Source organism: Talpa europaea, assembly GCF_964194135.1.
Source record: "Talpa europaea genome assembly, chromosome: 1".
Lineage (NCBI taxonomy): Eukaryota > Metazoa > Chordata > Mammalia > Eulipotyphla > Talpidae > Talpa > Talpa europaea.
In genome coordinates, this window is record NC_140073.1 from 5,922,681 (window position 1) to 5,945,810 (window position 23,130).

The following is a 23,130-nucleotide window of genomic DNA, read 5'->3' on the forward strand; positions in this document are numbered from 1 at the left end:
CGCTCCAAAGCCCTCTTGGCCGCTCCTCCTGTTAAGTGCTGGGCTCCTGCCTTGGGCAGCTTCCTCAGGGCTGCAGCGAACTCCGGAGGTGCAGAGGGAGCCGGGAAAGCTGAGCGGGGGCGGGGCGGGGGTGTTGCTTGAGGGATGACGCGCTGACCTCGCCTCAGTGGGCGGGGCGTATCGAGCCCGGCCCCGCGCTCCTGCTCGTGCGCACGCGCGCCCCCCCCCCCCGCGCCCCTCCCCGCGGCACCGCCCACACCTTGGAGACGTCAGGGGTGCGACGTGCTTCGCGGAGTAAATGCGGCGGCGCCGGGCGTAGGAGCGCTTGGGTTCTGAGCGCCTGGGCGTTCGGACGTTTGGCGGCATCTGCGCCCGCGCTTGAGCCCGCCCCTGCTTCTCGTTGTGCTATGGCGGACGAGGGGAAGTCGTACAACGGTCAGTGTCGGGCCGCGGGTCGGGGAGCTGAGCGATCTGGGCCCCGGGTGGGCGGCGCCGGCCTAGGCCGCAGCCCCGGAGCGTGAGGCCGCGAGGGGCCCCGTGTCCGCGGGGAGAGGCGGTGGCGCGGGCCGTGGGGGCGAGGCACCCTGGGTGGGGCCTGGCCACCCTCGAGGGTGGGCGCCCGAGCTGTTGACTCGGGAATCCTGACGTTTCGAGAACCTGTGGCTCGGAGCGGGTGGTTTGGCCGTGGGGTGATGAGATTTCTTTGAACTTTGTGAGTGGTTGATGCCTGTCAGTTCAGTTTGGCGACCAGACTCTTGAATGTGAGTCAGTGCCCTGTCTTGTACTGCCTGTGCCCTATTTTCTACAGCGTCCGAGCGATCTCGCCCCCGCCCCCACCCCTGGGGCTTTGTCTTAATATTTTAGATCTACACGGGAAGTCTAGTCGGAACACTACACCACACCAGGTTTTAAGTCCATAGTAGTGATTTAGGAGAACTTGACAACCGAGGTTTTAATTCTGAGTGGGCTCTTTCAAGCTTGAGGGAGTGAAATTCTCGACCTCGTTTTCCACCCCCTTGATAAAGGTAGTAACAGTTTCTATTTCCTAAGTTTGTGTTCGTTAAAGTGAGAGCATTCATATCAAGTCCGTGCAGCCTAATGTCTCGCCCTGGAGAAAGTCCAGGAATGTTAGCTCCTTTTACTCATTTCTTTCTTCTTCCTAGGATCATTTCTTGTGGTTCATTATTTATGGCGTACTAGGTAGGGTTTAGGCAGATCTTTTGGGGGGAGACATGGACCTTCTTTAAAGAAACTCTTCCTACATACCAGGACTCAAAGGGTCTTATAGGAGAACATTCTCCCACCTTAGATAAGCAAGCTAGCTGCTACTAGCACCTGCATCTAGGAGTTGTCTCTGGAGTTTACAAGGCTTTCTAGGTAAGGAAACAAGAAGGGCTCACTCCCAAAACTTTAGAGTAGCAATCTAAGAACAAGATGTTTAAAGAAGTCCTCAGCAAATCTATTTGTTGCTGACATTTTTGTTATTAGCAAAAGAAGTATTGTTTACTGAAAGCTGATCTTATCATTGTGATTGGCTTTTGATGTGAGAGAGGTCACCTTCCAGATTTTGAGGAGGACTAAGTAGATTGGGAAGACGGAGAGAAAGCACATTTCACATGACTTTCTGATAATCCGATTTATGTCCAGTTACACTTTCTGGTCACTTACATTTTTACTTCCTGCTTCTATTCTTTGGTTCTAGTTTTTGCTTCAGTTTTCAAAAATCCTACACATTTTTCCAACCATTTTTCCCTGATGCTACCATCCCAGAGAGAGGGGTCTTTGAACTGGTGGAGGAGCTTGCCTGGAGGTGATCTCTTACTTCATTTGATCGTGCAGATTGCTGGGTATTAGGACTGCCACAGAGGGCTGCTGAAACAATGAGATATTTTCTAATTTGTGTTTTCTTTAATTTCAGAGCACGATGACCGCGTTAGTTTCCCTCAAAGAAGGAAGAAAGGCCGGGGTCCTTTTCGGTGGAAGTATGGTGAGGGGAACCGTCGGTCTGGAAGAGGAGGTTCTGGCATTCGGTCTTCCCGCCTTGAGGATGATGACAGAGATGTGGCAATGAGTGATGCCCAGGATGGTCCCCGAGTACGATAGTAAGTGACCAGTTGGTCTGTTGACTCTAGGAACCATCTGCTTCTGTAGTAGTCCTTTTACTGTTCTCATTACTTCTCTTTCTACCTGGGAGGCAGGACCAACCTAACAACTGAGTAGTAGCCTTAGCTGTGCTGATGATAGTACAGGAAGGTCTTCTCAAAAACCTTCCTAGTGTTTATGGATGTTTCCTTCTCTGCATCTTCACAGCAACCCTTATGCCACCCGAACCAACCGTCGGGGTGAAGCCTGGCATGATCGAGACCGTATTCATGTTACCCTACGGCCACGAGACAGACCTCTGGACAGAGGAGGGGCTGGCACCAGCCAGGATGGGACTGCAAAGAACTGGTTTAAGATTACAGTGAGTATCTTGGAAAGTAGGTAGTGCCGGGGAGTTAGGGGCTGGGCTCAGAGCCAAGGGGTTTATTCCACAATGAGACATCCATCCTTTCTCCTGAGAACTGGTATCTCAGAGTACCTCAGAGCAGGCCCAGAGGCAGAGGGGGACAAGCAGGATGGGGAGGCCAGCTGAAGGGGAAGTGTGATGTCTGTGGTTGGGGTGGGGTAACTCCTGGCTGTCTCCATTTGACTCAGGCCAAGTGTGGGGGTTGGGGTCCCTTGAGTTCTTTGAGGGGCAGGAATTTTTAGAATAGACTCTAACAGTTTGATTCTTTTGAATAATAAGAAGTATAAGTGAACAGAAAGGAGGTTAAGGAATCCATGTCTGGCTGGAGTAGGAAACCTCTTACTGGTCCTTTCTTTAGACAATCTTTTGAAGCTTGGCAGAAGGTACGAAAGGAGCATTAGATTGGACCGGCTGTTGTTCAGCCTTACATATCACTGCATATGGTTCCCTGCTTTTCTCCTCACATCTAGATTCCTTATGGCAGAAAATATGACAAGTCATGGCTCCTAAGCATGATTCAGAGCAAGTGTAGTGTCCCTTTCACACCCATCGAGGTAAGCTAAGACCTGAGTGGCCACCAGGGAGGGCAAAGGGGCCATCTGGGCATTGGGCTCTGCGATCCAAGTGTAACACACGTATTTCCTCTTGCAGTTTCACTATGAAAACACACGAGCCCAATTTTTTGTCGAGGATGCTAGTACCGCCTCTGCCTTGAAGGCTGTCAACTATAAGATTGTGGATCGGGAGAACCGAAGGGTGTGTGTAAAGGGCCAGGCTTGGCTGGGGTGGGGCACTGGTGCTTAGGGCAGGGGCTGGGTCTTGGCATCCTTGGAGTTCACCCTGCCCTTGTGTCCCCCCTGCAGATATCTATCTTCATCAACCCCTCTGCTCCACCCCATACTGTACAGAATGAACTGAAGCCAGAGCAAGTAGAACAGCTAAAGGTAAGGCACGTTCAGGTAACGTGCTTCCACCTCATCTTGCCAGTCCTCACAACCCCAGCGACGCCTCTACTTTTCTTTCCCTCTGCAGCTGATCATGAGCAAACGCTATGATGGCTCCCAACAAGCACTTGACCTCAAGGCCCTCCGCTCAGACCCAGGTGCAAGTGACGGCAGTTGTTGTGGGTAGATGAAGGCCGAGGGGGTCTGCCAGGCAGGGAGCATTGGGATGGTTGGGTGTGCATGCTGCCTGGGCCAGCCCTCTCAGACTTCCTGTCCTTTTCTGCTTCCTGAAGACTTGGTGGCCCAGAACATTGATGTTGTCCTGAATCGTAGAAGTTGTATGGCAGCTACCCTCCAAATCATTGAAGAAAACATCCCTGAGGTGAGGCCTCTGTCCAACCACTAGGCGGGAGGAAGCAGCTGGCAGGGGTGTTCAGAGGGAAGGTGGAGGAAAGATGGGGTTGGGAGGCAGATTTATCTCTGCTTTCCTCATGGCCACTGCACCCTCTTAACTCTTCCCACAGCTGTTGTTCTTGAATTTGAGCAACAACAGGCTCTACAGGCTGGATGACATGTCTAGCATTGTGCAGAAAGCACCCAACCTAAAGATCCTAAACCTCTCTGGAAATGAGGTGAGAATGGCGGTCCCTGTGTGCTCTTGCTGGGGCACTCAGTGTAAGGAGAGGGCTTGCGCCATGGTACCAAGGGGCAAGGGAGGCATGTCAGATGAGGGCAGTGGGGACTAGCTTGTGGGAGCCTGGCTGCCTCTCTTCACCTGCTTCTCTTTCCTGCCTTTGCCCCCGTCCTTTGTAGTTGAAGTCCGAGCGGGAGTTGGACAAGATCAAAGGGCTGAAGCTAGAAGAGCTGTGGCTCGATGGAAACCCCCTGTGTGACACTTTCCGAGACCAGTCCACTTACATCAGGTCAGTTGTGGCCTCTGTCCCCCCTCCTGGGGACCTTCACCCCCTGGGAGGCTAGCTCATGCACCCTGACCAGTGCCCGTCTGCAGGAGCTGTGCAGCCCTGAGCTGGAACCACCGGTTCTTTTGGGAGGATCACATGCTCCTCCTTTTCGTCTGTCCATGTGTCCCAGCTTTGCCCCGAGGTCTCCTTTCCTGTCTTCTCACCTGACTACTTGCTGCTGGCACTCTGGCCTTGCTCCTTCCTCCCTAAACACAGCCTTTTCTAGAACCTCCCTACCCTGTTCCAGAAAGGGCATCTCTCCTTTCCTGATGTGACCAGGGATGTCTTGTATACACCTCATCTCTGAAGTTGCCTTGTGCCAAGCACCTGGTGTTGCTGGGCTGACAGCCCTGCCAACCTGAGACGGCCGAGGGGCCTTTCTTCCTTTGCCGTTTGCCAAAAGGCCCCTCTTCTCACGATCACTTGCTCAAGGGTGTTGCCTGGGCCTTCCACCCACGTCGAGGTTGAGGCCTCCCGGACACTGGTGCCATGAAGTTTGTCTTTTGCCCAGTGCTGTGAGCTGGGCCCTCCCTGGAGAAGAAACCTGGGTTCCCTGAGACACGCGACCAGAGCTGGGCCCCGCCATCAGGCGAGCGGTTCCCAAGGCAGGTCCTGGGCGTGGAGGCCATGGGGGCAAAGGCTACCAAGGAGACAAAGAACTGACCCTCTTGAGGGGCACTGCCCCTCCCTCACTCGCACACCTCACATCACCCTGTTTGGCCCCGGAGGATGGCTGGTTAGCCAGAGACGGGTAAGATTCCTCAGGGAAGGAACAACCTAAGACAGGCACAGTCGCAGAGGGGCCATCAGGAGAGAACTTGGGGGCCAACAGAGGTGGGGCACAGACCCTCACCCCCCCAACTTGGCAGGGGCCTGAGCCCTTACTCCTTCTGAGGGGAGTCTCCTGCCCCCATGGCTGCTTCGCTTCCCACACCCAGCTCAGATCGGAACCCAGGGAGCAGATGGAGGCCTGGCCGACAGCCGCTGCCCTCTCACTGCAGCAAGCGATTGTTCCCCTTTTAAGCCTTGGAGCCCAGGGAAGAGGCAGGTGAAGGAAGGGGCTGTGTTGGGGTGACGTCTTCCCTTTTTTCCCTGTTTTTTCTAAACGCTTCCTTGCCTTGTAGCTCTCTTGCTTTTTCTTTGCTCTTTCCTTTTCTCTCCACTCCTCTGTATTTGCCTCATCTGTCCCTTGGCCCTGCTCCATCTTACCTGCTCTTCCCCTGTCCTCCTCTCTCCGTTCCTTGGCCTACCCTCCTCCTGAGCCCGCCTTGCTCACCTCCCTGCCCCCACATCTGTGCCATCCCCATGGTGTGTCCTGGTCTTGGCCTGGGCCAGACCTGGCAGAACTGATGGATCCCTGTTGAGGCAGCGGAGCCCCTGGGCTCCCACCCCACTCCCTCCTCCCGGGGCTGCACAGGTGAGTAGGTGGAAGGTAAGGGGGGCAGGGAAGGGAAGGAGAGCCTGGGCTTAAAGCCTGGGCTGGGAGCGCTGCTCCTATGGCGCTCGGGCTCAGGCCGAGAGAAGTCAGCCTTCAAGGCGTTTCTGGACCGGGCACCCCGGGTGAGGCGGGGATGGGGCCTTTTCTCCCAGAGCTCAGAGGCTGGGGAGGAGTGAGGACGAGCAGGACGGACCGGGCTGTCCCTCGGGTGTGGTGTATTTGCTCCTAGAGCAGCCAGGAGGCACGGTGGCTCTGAAGCGTCACTCACTTCTGTCCCGTTCTTGACAGCGCCATTCGCGAACGATTTCCCAAATTATTACGCCTGGTAAGTACGTTTTCTTTTTTTTTTCAACCAAGAGAAAATCAAGTTTACTAACGTTAATAACTTAAAAGGGGCCTCCCCAGTGGCGCAGCGGTTGAGCGCTGGGTTGCGAAGCTGCCCGCAGCTCTGCAGCACCGGTTCGATCCCCGGCTGCTCCCCGGCCACCGGAGGAGGGGCCCACATGGCGCGCAGACCTCTCCTGCCGCCCGCTGCTCCCCTCAGCAGTGTACTTCATCAGTCTGCCTGCTCTGCTCTCTGCTCTGACTCTGGTGAATTCTCTAACCCTCCCGCGCTTCTGACTATACCCAGTGCTTGTATAAATAAATAAATAAATAAATCTTTAAAAAAGGGAAAAAAAATAACTTAAAAGGGTGGACTGAGCTTCAGCTCACTATGTGGTGTCTTCACAGAAGTACAGACAACTTTCAGAGACGTGACACGACAAAGGGGTTTCCTGAGCTTCTCGGGCAACTTGCTGTGTGTGTGGGGGGGGGGTGAATGTATGGGGGCCACTGGGAGGTGGTCGGGCTTGTCAGTGGCCTGTTACTTTTGCTTTTAATGGGTGTGGTATCTCCCACCCCAGGGCCTTGGGGTGTTCCTTATTACTGTTAACTTGGGGACATGGGTCCCTTTGAGACTCTGACAAAGGCTTTAACAGTCCTTCCCAGAGAGATGCTTATAGACAAGAAAAGGTGTCTGGCATCTGTGGAGATTGCTGGTCCCTTCCCTGGCTCCTTTACACGTGACCTCTGACCCTTCACTGGCCTTCCTGCCTATTCATCCAGCCTTCCGTTCTGGTTTACGAGGACGACTTTCACTTCCTTCTGCAGGATGGCCATGAGTTACCCCCGCCCATTGCCTTTGATGTTGAAGCCCCCACGATGTTACCGCCCTGCAAGGTGAGGGGCTCAGAGTTCGAACTTGTGTGTTGGGAGGAGAGTGTTGGTTACATGGCCCTAATACCTGTTTGATCCCAGGGAAGCTATTTTGGAACTGAGAATCTGAAGAATCTGGTCCTGCACTTCTTGCAGCAGTGAGTACCCCAGCCCCATGTCCCCTGGGCTAGAGAGGAAAGGTGGACTGGACTCTCAAGGAAACAGCTCTGCTTGGAAACTGCCAGGGCCCTTGGGCCAGGCCATGGGACTCAGATCTTGCCTTCTCTGTCTTTCTCACAGGTATTACACAATTTATGACTCGGGAGACCGGCAGGGACTCCTGGACGCCTACCACGATGGGGCCTGCTGCTCCCTGAGTATCCCTTTTACCCCCCAGAACCCTTCCCGGTGAGTATCACATCCAGAGCATGCCCAGAACCAGAGTACCCCAGCAAGTGCAGGCTAGCCCCTGCCAGCGGCCACGCTGCTCAGACCACTGCCACCTCTTCTTCTCCAGAAGCAACTTGGCTGAATACTTCAAAGATAGCAGGAATGTGAAGAAGCTTAAAGACCCTAGTAAGTGTGATGTGAGCAAAGCAGGATGGTGAAGGGGATGGGAGGGAACCGGTGACAGCACACGTGTGCACAGCAGCCACTTACCTTAGCCTTCCCCGCACCCTCTGCCCGCAGCTCTGCGGTTCCGGCTGCTAAAGCACACGCGCCTCAACGTCGTCGCCTTCCTCAACGAGCTGCCCAAAACTCAGCACGACGTCAATTCTTTCGTGGTAGACATAAGCGCCCAGACGGTAAGTGCTTACTCCCCCTGACAGCAGCTTGTAATCTGGAAAGGACGATGAAGAGATCAGGGGCTCGGGTTCTGGCGGGAGCCCACATGGTGACAATGTTGCTTCTCTTCCAGAGCACTCTGTTGTGTTTTTCTGTCAGCGGGGTCTTCAAGGAAGGTGAGACTTTCAGTCCTGAGTTTGCAGCTCGTGTCTTTCTCATCTCTCTCGGCTTACCAGCCACCTTCTCTTCCTGACCTCTTCCATTCTGCCCCCGAGCCAGCTTCGTTTGGCCTACCCCCTCCACCTGTCTTCCCTGTCTGGGGTCTGGGAAAAGCTTGAGGATTAGGAGGACACGGACTTTGGAGTCAGGCAGGTCTGAGCTTAACTCCGAACCGTGGTTTTCTCTGGGCAGTCTCCATGACCTCTAAGCCTCATGAGGATTTTGTGTTTGTGGAAGGGGGTTCTTGTTAGCCACGCCATAGTGGTGCTATGGGGAGTGGATTAAGTGGCTTCTACATCGCTTGCCACAGGGGCTGGTATATAATTGCCCTGTCAGGAGCTGTCCTCCCAGACCTCTGACACTTCACCCTTCTCTGCACCCCTGAACTCGCATAGTCATCCTGATTGGGCCCACTTAGGGCACTTTGTCACCACCACCATGATTTGAGAGGCTGTTAGGATAAAGAACAAGCAACTCAAAAGGGTCATTTGCCTTTTTGTCATTGCAGTGGATGGAAAGTCTCGAGATTCCTTGCGAGCCTTTACTCGGACCTTCATCGCTGTTCCTGCCAGCAACTCGGGGCAAGTGTTAAGCTTACCACACAGGGCACCAGGCTGTGCCAGAAGGAAGGAGGGGGTGGAGTCAGTCCTCAGGCTAAGTTCCTAATTTCAGAAAGGCAGAAGGAGATGAGAGGAAGTGGCTTGGATGGTGGTGAAGAGCCTCCCTTCCAAGTCAGGCAGCCTGGGTATTTTCATCTCGACTCTACTGCTTGTAGCCAAGGACAGGCTTCCTCCTCTGGAAGCTGGTATAACAATATTCACTTCCCCAGGTCTGTTGTGAGGATAGATGGGGTGAGGCACGCTGCTTTGTTTTTGAGGAGAAATGTGTCATGTTTGTATGTTTGGTAGATAGTCCTGTACATGGCGTCCACGGGAAAGGTGAATGCCATGCGGTGCCAGCTAAGACTGCGTGGGGCACCTGGCGGGTGTTGAAGGAATCTAAGTGTTAAGAAGTGTCAGTATCTCGGACTAGGGCGGGTGCTGGGAGGGTGAAGTTATCTGTCCAGCTATGTGAGTTACCATCTGTCCCCAAGGTTGTGCATCGTAAATGACGAGCTATTCGTGCGGAATGCCAGCCCTGACGAGATCCAGAGAGCCTTCGCCATGCCAGCACCCACGCCTTCCTCCAGTCCAGTGCCCACCCTCTCTCCAGAGCAGCAGGAAATGCTGCAGGCATTCTCTACCCAATCTGGCATGAACCTTGAGTGGTCCCAGAAGTAAGTGCACAGCATGTGTAAGAATGGGATAAACTGAGGTAGGGCTGATAGTAAGTGCTCCTGAAATTTTTTAAAAAAGATTTATTTATGCATAAAAGAACTGGGATTTAAGCCAGACGTGTGTGGGAGTAAGAGCATTCACCAGAGAGTGGGGAGCAGAACAGGCAGATCCACTGAAATACACTGCTGAGGGGAGTAGCGGGCAAGGAAGGAGAGGTCTGCTGTGCCATGTGGGTTGCTCCCTGGCCAGCCAGGGATCAAACTTGTGCAGCAGTGGCTGGCAATAGCTTGATAGTGCTGTCTTTAACCTCTGCACCACCAGGAAGGCCCCTCCTGAAATTTTTTTAAGTCAAAAGTTGCTTAAAGAAACAAATAGTCTAGGGCCTCCTCAGTAGTGCAGCAGGTTGAGCACAGTGCTTGTGAAGCTGTCCGCAGCCTCTGCAACACAGGTTCAATTGCCAGCCGGCCAGGGAGATTCCCACATGGTGCAGCAGACCTCTCCTGTCACTCCCACTGCTCCCCTCAGCAGTGTATTTTGGTTGTCTGCCTGTTCTGCTCCCCACTCTGTCTCTGGTGAATCCTGTCACCCTCCTGCCCCTCTGTCCTGTACCCCAGCTCTTGTATAAAAATAAATAAACCTTTCAAAAAAAAAGGTCCATAAAAAGATTTGTCCTGTGCATAAATTAGTATAACAACTGCAAACCTAAACGAAGTCCCTTTTATACTGTTGTGCAACATGTCTTTTTATCCCATAAACCTCTTCCCTATCAGAATCAAAATTACCTTGGTGGTCTTGTTAACTGTTTAATATTCCTTTCAGTTCAGTAGACCATGGGCAGATAAGGATTTTTCATTTATATTAATAGTGCAGGAATGTATAGAATTATTGGCATCTGGGAGAGTGTTTCTCTAGGATGGATTTAAAGCAGCATTTGGTGGTCAGGGGACTGTATTTTAGGTTTTTGTTTTTAAGGTTTTATTTATGTGTAGAAGAACTGGGGTGTAGACCAGAGGTGCAGGGGGTTGAGAGGATTTACCAGACGCAGAGTTGGGGGAAGAACAGGCAGATTTACTGCTGAGGGGAACAGTGGGCCAGACAGGAGAGGTCTGTTGTTCCCTGTATCAGTCAGCTCCCTAGCTGAGGATCAAACTCAGGCCTTCCCGGTGATAGCTGAGTCTTAACCTCTAGGCTACCAGGGAGGCCCCATGCATTTTAGTTCTAATGGAGATGCCTGTTCTTCCCCTGCTCAGATGCCTTCAGGACAACAACTGGGATTACACCCGATCTGCCCAGGCCTTCACTCTGCTCAAGGTACGTTTTAGGAATAGAGCGGCAAAAGGGCAGGGCTTTTAGCAGGGTCAGATAAGCTGGGATTTCCTGGACTCAGACTGCCTGGCGTTTGCTGACCTTTTTGTTTTCTACAGGCCAAGGATAAGATCCCAGAAGTGGCGTTCATGAAGTGATCATGCCCCAGAAGCAGCCCCCTGTAAATAGTGCTTAGATAGTGATGTCTCCTTGTCATCTTTGTCGTCTTCTCTCTGGCTGAGGCCACCCCGTGACTGTGACCGAGGAGGGAGAGCTGCTGGATCCCTCTCCTCACCTGCCTTCTGGAAGATTCCAGAAGATTGAGCTTCACTGGTGCGACGAACCCAAAGCTTACTTTGTAGAACTGACACTAAACTATTCGAAGGACTTAGGTGCTTTGTGTACTTAACCCCAGAACCCTCCCTACTTTTTAAGATAAAGAGCGGTATTGTATTTCCTGTCCCACTCCTGGATTACTTGAGCCCAGGCTCTGCTGGCGGCTCGGGGGCCGAGCGCGGACGCTGCACGGGGCGGGGCGACGCGCCGGAAGTCCCGCCCCGGAAGCCGCGCGGGCGGCCATGGCGGCGCCCGGGGGGCTGTGGCCGGCTCGCCTGCTCGCGACCCTGCGGAATCTGCCCGCGCGCCGGCCTCTGCATGACGGACGCCCAGCGCGCGACGTGCTGCTGTATGAGCATGAACGCGGCCGCTTCTTCGTGGTCCTCGGGTTCTTCTGCGCCGGCCAGGGCGTCTTCTGGGCCTCCCTGGCCGCGGCCGCCTGGGCCCGACCCCCGGCCGCGGCGCCTCCAGACCGCGGACGCTCGGACGTGCGCTCAACGCTCTGGCGTTACGGGCTGGCGGTGGGCTGCGGCGCCATAGGTGAGGCGTGGGCCGCGCCCCACTCGGCATGCGGGGCGCCCTCGGACAGAGCTAGCCCTCTTCGGTCTGGCCCTTGCAGGGCGACCTTGAGCGGGTTGCTGTAGCTCTGCACCCGCTTTCTCGTCTTTAAATGGGGCTGGACCTATTGGATGTGAATAGGTATTAGTATCTGTTGCCAGAGGTGGCGATAGACTTCAGGTGGTTGGGAGGAATGACGGAGCCTGGGTTCTGGGGTGTAAGAACTCAGGTATTAATGTCGCCACAGTATTTTTTATTCAGGGAGCATTGGGAGGGTCGCCGCTTAGCGCTCTGGTGAGTGTGGGGGACCCGGGCCTCACCCCAGTCTTTGCTCTTCCTGTAGGTACCCTGGTGCTTGGTGCGGGTCTTCTCTTCTCCCTCCGCTCTGTGCGTTCAGTGACCCTACTGGCCGGAGGGAAGCAGGTTACCCTCACCACTCATGCCCCGTTCGGCTTGGGGGCCCATTTCACGGTTCCCTTGAACCAAGTGTCCTGCATGGCCCACCGGGGTGAAGTCCCTGCCATGTTGCCTCTGAAGATCAAAGGCCGGCGCTTCTACTTCCTCTTGGACAAAGCTGGACATTTTCCCAACACCAAACTCTTTGACAACACTGTGGGGGCCTACCGTTCCCTGTGAAGAAACCACCTGGAGTCACTCATCCCACCCGAAGGGGAGTAAACTGAAACATAGGGTGGGACAACCATCAAGGCCACACTCAGAGCCAAGATTAGCAGTAAATAAAGGCAGCCATCCCAAGGGCATCTCCCTGACAGTAAGTTTTGATGAATGTCTGGTTAGCCTTCATTCCCTCCCACCCCCTGGAACCTGAACTTTTAACTTTTAACATCAAGAACTCAGTACCATTAGGAAGAAAGTAATATAATACTTTGGTACAAAAAGGAGGCTGTAGGAAGAGGAATGGAAGGGGAAGATCATGTTTCCCTCATGGAGGGAGAACAGGCTCCCAGCATAAATGGCCATGCAGGGGCAACAGGATTGCAGGCACTTGGGACATGGAGTCTTGGCTGCAGGAAGCACTCAGGTTACTCCTCAGGAATGGGAAAGCCGCGGCCCAACGAGAGTGTCTGTCTCGGAGCTCCACACAGGGTCCCCCCTCTGCAGAGGAAGGTATAGTGTGCTTTCAGACTTCCACTGCACGAGCTGGAGCACCAGGACCACACACCACAATACCAGATTCACCCAAGAAGAGGTCTGTGGGAGACAGGAACAAAGCGTGAGGAGTGGGGCCATCCAGCTCACCCCCATACCTCTCATCTGTTTGCTGCCAGGCTGACAAGCCCTTCAGCTCCTCTTGGCCTCTTACTGGTAGGACAAACTCAGAGCACTCATGGTTATAGGTGTCTCTGAATCTCAGTGTGTCCCTGGGTCTCCACCCGACATTTCAATCCCAGGACTCACTTCGGCATTGTGTAGATTGGAGTAAAATTGCAAAGCGGTTCCAGGGGGTGTCCAAGAAATTTTCTGGGCTTCAGAGCAGCTGTGAGGTCAAAGAGACATTTGTGAGAAAGCAGGGATATAGTCGACACAGCTGCGTCTAGGTCCTTGGCCATAGGAACCCTTGACTTGCAGAGGAAAGGTAGTCAGCCCCAGCCAGGCACCCCGCCCTCTCCCATTACCTAGTTGTAGAGTTGAGGGAAATGATGGATTTGCAGAGAGAACTGGTGCCAAACCGAAGGATACAGGCAGACACTAAGATCAGGAAGATGGCTATAGCTGAGATGGCCAATGCAATTCGGAGCCCTATAGGGCCTCTGAGGAGGAAGAGAACAAGCTTTGTAGTTGAGATGGGCCTTCTCCCACCACAGCCCCTGGCCCTCAGAGTGGGGCAGTCACCTGTGGGAATCCTCGATGCAGCTGCTGTAGGCCCAGAAGAACAGAAGCAGGAGACAGTAGAGGGCCAGAAGGCCAGAGGCCCCAGCCACAAAGTAGCAGAGGGATGGGGCCGAGGGCTGGGACAAGGCCAAGGTGGAACCATTCTTGGTGACCACACCATATAGGGGACAGCTGCCCCTGAAGGAGCCCTGTGGAAAGAAGCTTCTAAGTCTTAGATTTCAAGTCTGCCTCTGCGTGCAGGCTCCTGGCAGATGTAAGGGACAACGCAGGCCAAGGCCACCCTACAAAGGTATCTGCGCACTGCCAGTTCGTTTCCTGGCCAAAAGATGCATCGAGGGCCAGCTGAGGCGATCAAACCTGCAATGGCCAGAAGAATCAAGAAATAGGTGATAGTGATGGTCTCCCTTGCGTGCGGAAAAGCTAGAGTAATCAGACCTTGGGTAACAACGATCTCCGATGCTTTCTAATCTATAAATTGGGCGTGGCTGGCAGATGACGTGAATTTGTATTAGCAAGACAGCCTGGTTGGGGTCAACAATGTAAACGCTACTGCGTTAGCGTTCTGTCATGTAACGTGCTGCAATGACGTCTCCACCCACCATGCTTTATTTCTTGACGAAGTTCAGCACAATTTCTGATGTAAGGGAGGGAGAGCCCGAGGGTATTTCGGTGTCAGAACCGGGGTACGGTTATGCAGCGGGAGCAGTGAGACCGGGCCAGGTCTGAGGACTTAACCCCGTGGCGAAGAAGCGCCTTGCGAGCACCACCCGGGCGGGCGCGGGGGCCGCTTGTCCCCGCGGGCGGCCCGCCGGGTCCCGCCCGGCCCGGCAAGCCGCGCTCTCCCCGCGTCAGGACCGGCCGGCCCCCCGCCTACCCGCCCCGACCCCAAGGCTGATCCCGCTCCGCAGCCGCACCTTGGTTCGGGTCAGCGCTGCGGCCACCACGGCCCCGCACAGGAAGGCGGCAGCGAAGAGCGCGAGCTCGAAGCGGTGCAACCAGGGCAGCGCCATGGCGCCCTCGCCCCCAGGAAGCGCCGCGCAGGAGCCAACCGCCCAAGCCCCGCCTCCTCCGGCGCGACCACGAGCGCGGAGACGTCACTTCCGGGCGCGAGTTTATTCACGGGGCGGGGGCCGCCGCGTCAGAGCGGCAAGTACAGCGAGTAGTCCGAGAGCGCCCAGCGGCGGGCCGGGCGGCTGGTGCGGCCGATCATGGGCAGCTTCTGCACGTAGCGGGAGGCCGGGCTGGGCCCGTACGGCGCGGGGAAGGCCGTCTGGAAGAGGCGTCCGCGGCAGCGCCTCCCGGCCTGCCGCCCGGCGATGATGAAACGGAAGTGGGGGGCGCCGCGCGGGGCGAAACGGCTCTTCTGGAAGACGTCGCGGGTGCCGGCGCCGGGGTCCTGCTGCCGGGGCGCCCCCCGGGCGCGGTGCACGCGCGGCAGCGGCCGGCTCTCGGAGGCGGCGGGCGCAGAGGCCGAGGGTGGGCCGCCGCCCCGGGGGCTCTCGTCTCCCTGCGGACTGGCCATGGCGTTCGCCGTCAGCTGCGGCATCTTCCGCACCGAGTCCGGCGCGGCCGCCGGCTCCTTCTTGTCTCCGGGCGGCCGTGGGGCCGTGGGCGCGGGCTGACCCGTGCCGAAGCGGGTGGCCAAGCTGTCACCGAAGAAGGCGTAGAGCTCCCGGTAGATGTCCGCCAGGGTCACGGAAGGGGAAGGGTCCTCTGGTCCCACGCCTCCGGGCGGCAGCGGGAGCCCACCCCCAAAGCCTGGCTCTGCGCTGCCAGCGGAGGAAGACTCCTGCAGCAGAAGGCTGTCCCAGGGCAGGTCGTCCGACCGCCGCCACCCCCTGCCGCCTGGACCCCCCTTTTGGGACTCTGCTGCCTGGGCCTTCATCTTCAGGAGTCGTTCTACGGCCACCTGTGAGAGTAGAAGGTATGGGCTAGGCAAGGACTAGGAGGTACCCCAGAACATCGAGTGTCCCAAAGTAACAGCTCAGGCAGGGAAGGGGACTGGTAGGGCCTGGAACTCACCAAAATGGCTCCGTAGACTTTGTGTCCATCTGCTTTAACCTGAGCATTAGATACTGAATAATCATCCAGCACAGCCTGGAGATTTGTCCAGTAAGTGGACAAGTGTGGATAGAGGACTCGTTCTACTGCCTGGATGGGAGAGAAGGAAAACAGTAAGCATCTCTTTATTGCTCACTGCCTCTCAATATCCTTTTCCACGAAAGACCATATTTTTAGCTCCAGCACTGAAGCGGGCTTGATCCTTGTGAATTCCCTGTCTGGCACATTCATCTATGGTTTATTTGGTACCTACTCTAAGCCTGAGCCTTGGTTAAGCACTGAGAAGAAAGGTCAGATGCAAACCATGTAATGTACCCTATTAGCGCCAAAACATGCCAAGGCTAGAGGGTGTAAGTAACACTCATAGCTTAAAACTGAGAAATTTATCTACCACCCCATACAGTCAACAGACAAGTATTCTGGTGCAGTGAACCTAACTCTCAGTTGCAACTACCTGCACTAAAACAGACCTGGACTCTGATTACATAATTTTAAATCCTGTGATTAATTTGGGGGAATGCAATTGAGACATTCAAGGAAGAGTATCTCAATCTCATAGCACAATCATAAAAGAGAAATACTCCCGAACTCATTCTATGAGGCCAGTATAACCCTAACACTGAAGCCAGTACAAGAGAAAACTTATGATTGATTTCAATCATGAATTAAATCCTCTAAAAATTTAGCAAACCAAACTGCATTATATCCTAATAAAACTTGGGGTTTTTTTTTAAAGCTACCTAGTTTATCCTAGAAATGTAAAGATGGTTTTTTATTAGAAAATGGGTATTCAGTTAATCACATTAATAGATAAATGCACATCCTTGGAATCAATTAAAAATATACAGAAGAGGCATTTGACAAAAGTTCAACATAAATGAAGACAATGTCATTAATGATGTCCATTCTCTCCAAAGCTGAACTAAAAATCTCAATAGCAGTAAAGAGAATTTACCCCAGTAGGCAAGAAAGGGTCAGCAGAAAAATCTAATATAACCTGTCATTAAGAGGCATAACCATTTGATAACCTTGACAGATGCTAAGAAGGTAGCTGACAAAAGTTCAAAATCCAGCTTTATGATACTCAATAGAAGAAGACTGAAGGGTAGCTCCTTTATATGACAAAACAGAGTGAGCAGAAACTTATAAAATGGACACAGTAACATCTGCCATGTAGATTTTTGAAAGAGAAAGGCAGGCTGCCATGGAGCATGGCCTGAGGCAAGAATTCAGAACTCAGCAGCAGTGAGCATACACTTTTCTGATACAAGACAAATCCTACTTTCTAGCTACAAACAGAGCTCTCATAAACTGTGAGAAAAGCTGGGGCCCTCACCTTCCAGCCAAGGGCATGCAGGCCCACCACAGCCCCGTAGTGCGAGCAGAGAGGCCGCACAGGGTCAGCCAAGACCTTCTGCAGGGAGAGCAGGATTTGTTCATACAGGCCACTCACAAGGTCCCCGTGAGTCCTGTGGAAACAATGTTCAATCAGAGTAGGGAAGGAAGCCGGGTGCTGCCCTCTAGGCTCCAATCACAGCAGAGAGAAAACAGCATCTGAAAGGCATGTGGTCAGTGAACAGGGCGGTTAGGGTAACTGGTCCGGGACCTGAGCATTGAAGGAACAAAATCTTATCTGTCACCCAACTGAGAAGTTCAAAGGGCAAGGTTCCCCTGACCTTTCAACATACAGCCTCAAAGCCAGAGGATGTACCCATGTCCCTGCCCTAACCCACTCAGCTCCGATCAACTCTGGGCCCGGTGCTACCAGAAGATGTGGCTGAGCAGGAGGGCAGCGCCATCCCGCAGAGTCCAGTGGTCGTTCAGGGGATTGATGGAGGCCGCCAGTGGCTCCAGGACGCAGTAAAGGACACTGCCCACCAGCGAGCGGACGTAGGGCCCCAGGCAGAGGTGTGGGTTCCGAACCAGACTCCGTGCCACTTGCAGGAGCCGGTGCAGCTGCTCCAGGTCATGGCTTACAGACTTTACCTGATGGAAGAAGGAAGTTCAGGGAGACACAGGGGTGCGGGCAGGAGCCTACTATTCTGAGGGCACCTGCGTTAGCCTGACATTGTCCTGGGTCATCTACTCCCCACAAACATCGTCCCCTGCCCCAGCCTGGTTACTTACCCCACTGACCACATAAACGAAGTAAGGCAGGAGCGCAGCAATCTTGGAATTAGTCTGCAGGTCCTGGAGCGCGATCTGAAAAGGAAGGGGTCAGGCTGTGCCACATCCGAGTATAAACCAACACTTTCTTAAAGGACATTTGAGCACAAATATTAACATTTTATTGTAGTAGCAACATTCCAAATGTTCATATGCTTTGATTCAGCAGTTCTACAAAATTTAACCCCCATAAAAGAAACGTCCTCACATGCAAACCCCTGCTGTGCTGTCTGTAGTAATAAACCAAATACACTCTAAATGGTCTAACATTTTTAACTGAGAAAAGCAGCTGTTCTAAAAGCAGATGTACTCTATGACAGCACTCTGGTTCACACTGATCATACTTTATAGACATAGGAAAGGCTGGTAGGGTGATTTTATTGAAGACTTCCATTCTGTGTTTATATCATAGCCCTTGTATAAAAATGTATTAGAATAAACCAATGTGAAGAACCATTTTGATCTGTGACACACACACATACCCCCACCCCCCATACTCCTCTGCATAAAGAGTCTAAGGAAGATTCTCTGGAAGCAGACAACAGGCTAGTGAGGAAGGAACTCGGCTCTCAGTCCCTGCCCAGCTGCCTGCAGTGTGCCTGGGGCCCGGGAGCCTAGTTGCCAAGGCAGGGATGCCCGGCAGCCACCCTCGACTTAGTAAGGGAAGCAGCAGCAGGCGACAAGAAGTCATGGAGTATGGGAAACCCTCCCACCGAGAAAGGCCACATGATAGAGCAGAGCACCAAGCAAGCACTCCCCTGACGGAGGCCTGACCTGGTGCCATCCAGTGGGCCCTGTGCAGCCCCACAGGCCCCATCCGAGGGCTGTCTGCCCTGGAGACTGTGGAGGCAAGGGCCAGTCTTCAATCCTGGCACCCTAATCTGGCCCCTCCGCTTCCTCTTCTCTACGGTCCAGGCTACTAAAGGCTGTACCGTGGCTGCCCCACTTGGTCCCAGGCCACAAGGCACCCCAAAGAGTAGGTTCCAGAATTAACATGTGGGGAGACTGAGCACTCGAGCGCCAGAAAGGGCCGTGCTGAGCTTCCCATCCCCCGAGAAACAGGCTTCCTTACTGGAGCAGGAAGGAGAGTCAGGACTGGAGGAGGGCCAGCCTCAGGGCACTAGGCCTCAGAGCAGCTGCCCCCCACCTCAGTTAGTCACAGGAAGGAGACACCTGAAAGATTTCACTAGAGTCTAAAAGTTTAACTTTGGGGGGGCCTCCCTGGTGGCGCAGCGGTTGAGCTCTGGGTTGCGATGCTGCCTGCAGCCTCTGCAGTGCCGGTTCAATCCCCGGCTGCTCCCCGGCCACCAGAGGAGGGTCCCACATGGCGCGCTAGACCTCTCCTGCCGCCCGCTGCTCCCCTCAGCAGTGTACTTCTGTCCTTCTGCCTGTTCTGCATCCTGCTCTGATTCTGGTGAATTCTCTCACCCTCCCGCGCTTCTGACTATACCCAGTGCTTGTATAAATAAATAAATAAATAAATAAATCTTTAAAAAAAAAAAAAAAGTTTAACTTTGGGCCCCAATTTGAGCCCCTGGCTCACCTTCATCAGCTGTGGGTCATCCCCCAGCACAGCCCGAGTCACTTGCTGGTAGTACTTGAGAAGGTCATCGGTCAGGGAAGACACAGCACTGGGCACTGTGAGAGGGTGGGAAAGGGATGGTCAGTCAGAGTGGAGAGCTCTGCCCTCTCCCAGCCTCCCCAGCCTGCTCTCCCCATACCCCAGGAAGCCCGTTCAGCCAGGACTCCCAGAGTAGAACCACCAGCTGCTCTGAGCAGCCAGCTTAGTCCTGACCTTGCAGGCCAGCCTCCCACTCACCTGTCCCCTGTCGAGCAGATCCAACTCAATCCACAAGTCCCAAGTCTTGAAAAGCTCTGCTCAGCAGACCCCAGAAGTGAGACTGAGACACACCCCCCGCCCCCGCAGCAGGCACCCAGACTTCCACACTAGCACCCACATGCGACATTATGTGGCCTGCAGGCCTAGACTCCCAGCACCAACTCTGGGCCTCTAGGCAGGGACAGAGCCCATCAGCATAGAGCATCGGAAATACTTGTCAGACGAGGACTCAGAGATATAGACATGACCCTGGTCCCAAGGGAGGCCAGTTTGACCCGAGGGCCTGTTCCTCACACCATCCCTCACCTGATCCTTGAGGTGCCAGGTTCCCTTTGCCATCTAGGTAGGAGACGTGCACTGCAGCCAGAGCAGAGAGATGGGTCAGCCGGCAGTCTCACCCCTAGCAGTACCACACACCTCTCTAAGTCCCATCCCATCGACCAGCCAGCCGGTCCCCACCCCTCTGACAGCCAGGTCCTATCTCCACCCCACACAAGACCCCGGCAGCTACCTCTCACAGCTGTCTCAGCACAGCCTTTGGGGATGTTGGTAGATAGGGCCAGCTCCACCAGGTTCACCTCTCGGTCCTCAGGGAAGTAGAGCTCACCCTCCCTGGCAGGGCGCAGGGGCAGAGCCTCCTGGGATCCGTAACCACACACAGCCTGAGGAAAGACAGGGTGGGCCAGCAGGCTGAATATGGGGACGGGGCTCTAGCAACCAGGCAGGAAATCCAGAGGTCCTAAGAGGTGGGTAGCTGGGGCTTCAGGTCATCGCAGGCAACACTGCTGGGGCATCCAGTGCTCTCTGGGTCAGGGGACAGATCGAGGTCCCTCCCATAGGGGGTGGTACCTACAGAAGCCAAGCCCCAACCCCTGGGCCTCCTCACTCAGACTCACCCAACTGAGACAAGACTGCCCTCCTCTAAACACACCCTTCTCTCCTCTACCCATGCCCAGAACAACTATGCTGGACCTCTAAACACCCACATGGAGCTCAGGCTCCTCCCGCACCCAGAATGCCTGCTCTTCTCACACTCAGCATCCCTTTAAGACCCACTCAAGCCCCAACTCTTCCAGAAAGTCTTTCTTAACCCCTGGCCCCAACAGCCTCTTCTCTGCATTCACAGCCCCACAGGCTAGGCTAGGTACCTCCCTCATGGGGTGTCTGGCCAGCCAAGCTGGGCTCCCGCCCCACTCACCTCCACACTACTCCACCTGAGGGCCCTGTTGAAATCCTCCACGGTCAGCTTCCGCCGTTTGGTGTGTTTCATGAATTGAGAGCTATTCTGGGAGAGGAGGAACAGAGTCAGGGTGTGGGGTGGAAGAGACAGCCAGTGAAGAGACAGCCTGGAGAAGAGGCAAAAAGGCCACCAGACCAGCAGTTAGAAAGCCTGGCTCTCACTCTGCTGTTCTGCAAACACCCCCACCCCACATGCCTCGGTGTCTCCTGTGCAGAAGGCGACATTCGCTGCTTGGCCCACCTTAGCAAGAGCAGTGCGGGCGCTTCCACCTGCCCCGCAGAGCTCCTCCAGGAGGGGGTAGTGGGAGGGAGGGGGGGCTGGTACCTGGGTGGCCTCTCGGAGCCGGTAGCACACATCCTCTGCAAGCAGGGCCGCCACCTCATCGCTCAGCTCCAGGCCTGTGCTCTCCGCCATGAGCCGGACGGACTCCCGTGGGATCTCCACAAACCGCCGCTCCTCTCGCTCAGACATGGCCCCGATGGAGCTGGGAGCGGAGGGGCAGTTTGAACAGCCGCGCCATAGCCCAGGGAGCCCAGGAGCAGGACTGCGGGCCCTGTCCAGCAGACTTGCTGGGCACCAGTGACCTCCAGGTCCCTAAACCCAACAGCAGCCTGCCTGGCCTCCACAGCATTTCTCCCAATGGCTCCCCACTGCCTTTGAAATAAAATCCAAGCCTGTACTTAGCTCACTGGCTGGGGGTGTGCACCTCCATCTGAGACATCTCTGCCACTCTCTACCCCACTCTCTAAGGTGGTCTGCATTCCTGCTCCAGGCCGCCTTTCATTTCCTCAGAGCACCTTATTTCAAGCTGTCCACATACTCAGTTTCCTCTGCTTGGAATCCTCTTTCCCTCCACCCCCAATGCCTTTGTCTAACAAACTGCTTGCATCTTAAGACCTTAGTTCAATGTCACTTGCTCAAGGAGGTCTTCTCCGACCCCACGATGTCCAGGGCCTTGGCCTTCAAAGCAGTGGTCAGTTTGTGCAAAGGCACTGGTGTCACATTTTGATAACACCTCCCTCCCCATTCCATGCCAGCATGGAGCAGGCCTTTTTGCTCACCTTTGCATCCCCAGCGTCCAGCAGAGTGTCAGCACATACTATGCCTCAATAAACACTTACTGAAAAACAAGACAAGGAATAGAGAGGAGGTATTTTTTGAGCAATACTGCACCCGAGGCACTGAGCTCAGCACTTTATGTGGATTACCTCATTTTATCATTTTATCCTTCTTAACAATGAGAAAGGTATTCTGTAGTATGTCTATTTCACAGCCAAGGACATTAAAGCTCAGAGAGATTAAAAGCCTTGCCCAAGATCATTCAGGGAGCACTAAGTGGGGAGCGGGACCCAACCCCTGTCCCTAATACCAGGAGCTACCAGCTGTATGACAACAAGGCCTGAATTCGCAGACTGGAAGGGTAGGCGTTGGAGACCCGCCAAAAGGTCGCTACGACGCCTCAGTTTCCCCATCTGTAAAATGGGAGCAAGAAGCCGGCCCGCGCGGCGCGAGTTTCCCTATTATGTGCCCGCACCAAGACCCACGAAGTCCGGGCTCTGACCCAGGTCTCCCGCTCCTCAGGCTCCTCTCGGCCGCGCGATCGCCCACTAACCACGCAGATTAGGGGCGTGGGCACTGACCTCCACCCGCGGGGAGAGGCGCATCCTCCCCGCAGCGGCGCAAGTCCCAGATCCGCAGGCGGCGGGGTGGGTGGAGGAGGTCAGGGGTTACCGAACTTGGGTCACGTGCTCAGCGGAGGGGCGGGCCCCCAGCAGAGCTGGCCCTAAGGCCGGGAAGAGTGCGGCCAGCGGCGGCACGGGGGCCCCCGGACCTGCGAGGGCCTACTCACCGGAGCGCTGCGGGCGGCGAGGGCGGCCACCGACACCGCAGCGGCCGCAGCTCCCACTCTCCTGCTCACACTAATTCCCTCTCCGCGCCCAGGCCCCGCCCTGCACGCCCACAGCCAATCGGAGGGCGCCTAGAGAAAGTCCCGCCCCCTGGAGGTTTTCCGCCGTGCGATTGGCCACTGTGGAGGCGCTGTGAAAGACCCGGGGCGGCCGCGTCACGTGACGCTGCAGAGTCGCGCTCCTTAAAGCAACAGTTCTTGGAGCCTGGCGAGCGGGCGCGCCTGGCGGGCGGGCGTTTGGCGAGCGGCTCGGGCGCGCTCGTCAGCTCGTGTCTGCGCCTCAAGGTCCCAACGCTCGCGTTTTCGCGACTGCAGCGAAGCTTTAGACGTTGGTGCCTGACTTGGCTTTCCTGCCTCCTCGTTGGGACCCACCTCACCTCAGCACCCCTGCGCTCCCCCCCAAGGACGGTGGGCTCCAGGTAGGCGTGCTCGGCCGGAGGCAGGGCCCTCCGACGGCACCGAGACTCGGGGCGCTGCTCCTGCGGCCCCCTACCCGGTGCCCCCTGCTCCTGCCCGGGAAGCAAATGTAGGA

The 23,130-nt window shown here is 55.1% G+C and overlaps 4 protein-coding genes across 6 annotated transcripts; 2 read left to right on the forward strand and 2 right to left on the reverse strand.

The window, feature by feature from the left end:
- Positions 1-407: 407 nt before the first annotated feature.
- On the forward strand, positions 408-11,000 carry NXF1 (nuclear RNA export factor 1; the record flags this gene model as incomplete). Its single annotated transcript, XM_084230422.1, has 21 exons — positions 408-435; positions 1,919-2,102; positions 2,311-2,464; positions 2,980-3,063; positions 3,161-3,265; positions 3,373-3,453; positions 3,542-3,611; positions 3,747-3,835; positions 3,978-4,085; positions 4,267-4,376; positions 6,142-6,178; positions 7,006-7,074; positions 7,153-7,208; positions 7,351-7,458; positions 7,568-7,626; positions 7,741-7,856; positions 7,970-8,012; positions 8,564-8,636; positions 9,149-9,331; positions 10,583-10,643; positions 10,757-11,000. 21 exons carry the CDS (start codon positions 408-410, stop codon positions 10,793-10,795), a joined length of 1,857 nt encoding a protein of 618 aa, XP_084086548.1. The 3' UTR covers positions 10,796-11,000.
- A 215-nt stretch (positions 11,001-11,215) lies between these two features.
- Positions 11,216-12,233, forward strand: TMEM223 (transmembrane protein 223; the record flags this gene model as incomplete). The annotated part of the gene is made up of 2 exons (XM_084247542.1): positions 11,216-11,513; positions 11,875-12,233. The coding sequence occupies 2 exons, from the start codon at positions 11,216-11,218 to the stop codon at positions 12,165-12,167; spliced, it is 591 nt and encodes a 196-aa protein (XP_084103668.1). The 3' UTR covers positions 12,168-12,233.
- Positions 12,234-12,563: 330 nt separating this feature from the next.
- On the reverse strand, positions 12,564-14,410 carry TMEM179B (transmembrane protein 179B; the record flags this gene model as incomplete). Of its 2 annotated transcripts, XM_084242753.1 has the most annotated exons (5): positions 12,564-12,743; positions 12,951-13,029; positions 13,169-13,303; positions 13,386-13,573; positions 14,300-14,410. In XM_084242753.1, the coding sequence occupies 5 exons, from the start codon at positions 14,393-14,395 to the stop codon at positions 12,582-12,584; spliced, it is 660 nt and encodes a 219-aa protein (XP_084098879.1). In that variant the 3' UTR covers positions 12,564-12,581. The 2 variants fall into 2 exon arrangements, with proteins under 2 accessions (XP_084098879.1, XP_084098878.1); XM_084242752.1 differs by lacking the exon at positions 13,386-13,573 and having other exon boundaries at positions 14,277-14,395.
- A 113-nt stretch (positions 14,411-14,523) lies between these two features.
- On the reverse strand, positions 14,524-21,172 carry TAF6L (TATA-box binding protein associated factor 6 like; the record flags this gene model as incomplete). Of its 2 annotated transcripts, XM_084239677.1 has the most annotated exons (10): positions 14,524-15,294; positions 15,408-15,536; positions 16,783-16,915; positions 17,212-17,432; positions 17,574-17,648; positions 19,156-19,250; positions 19,759-19,809; positions 19,964-20,114; positions 20,651-20,737; positions 21,017-21,163. In XM_084239677.1, 10 exons carry the CDS (start codon positions 21,161-21,163, stop codon positions 14,524-14,526), a joined length of 1,860 nt encoding a protein of 619 aa, XP_084095803.1. The 2 variants fall into 2 exon arrangements, with proteins under 2 accessions (XP_084095803.1, XP_084095804.1); XM_084239678.1 differs by lacking the exon at positions 17,574-17,648 and having other exon boundaries at positions 21,017-21,172.
- Positions 21,173-23,130: the final 1,958 nt, after the last annotated feature.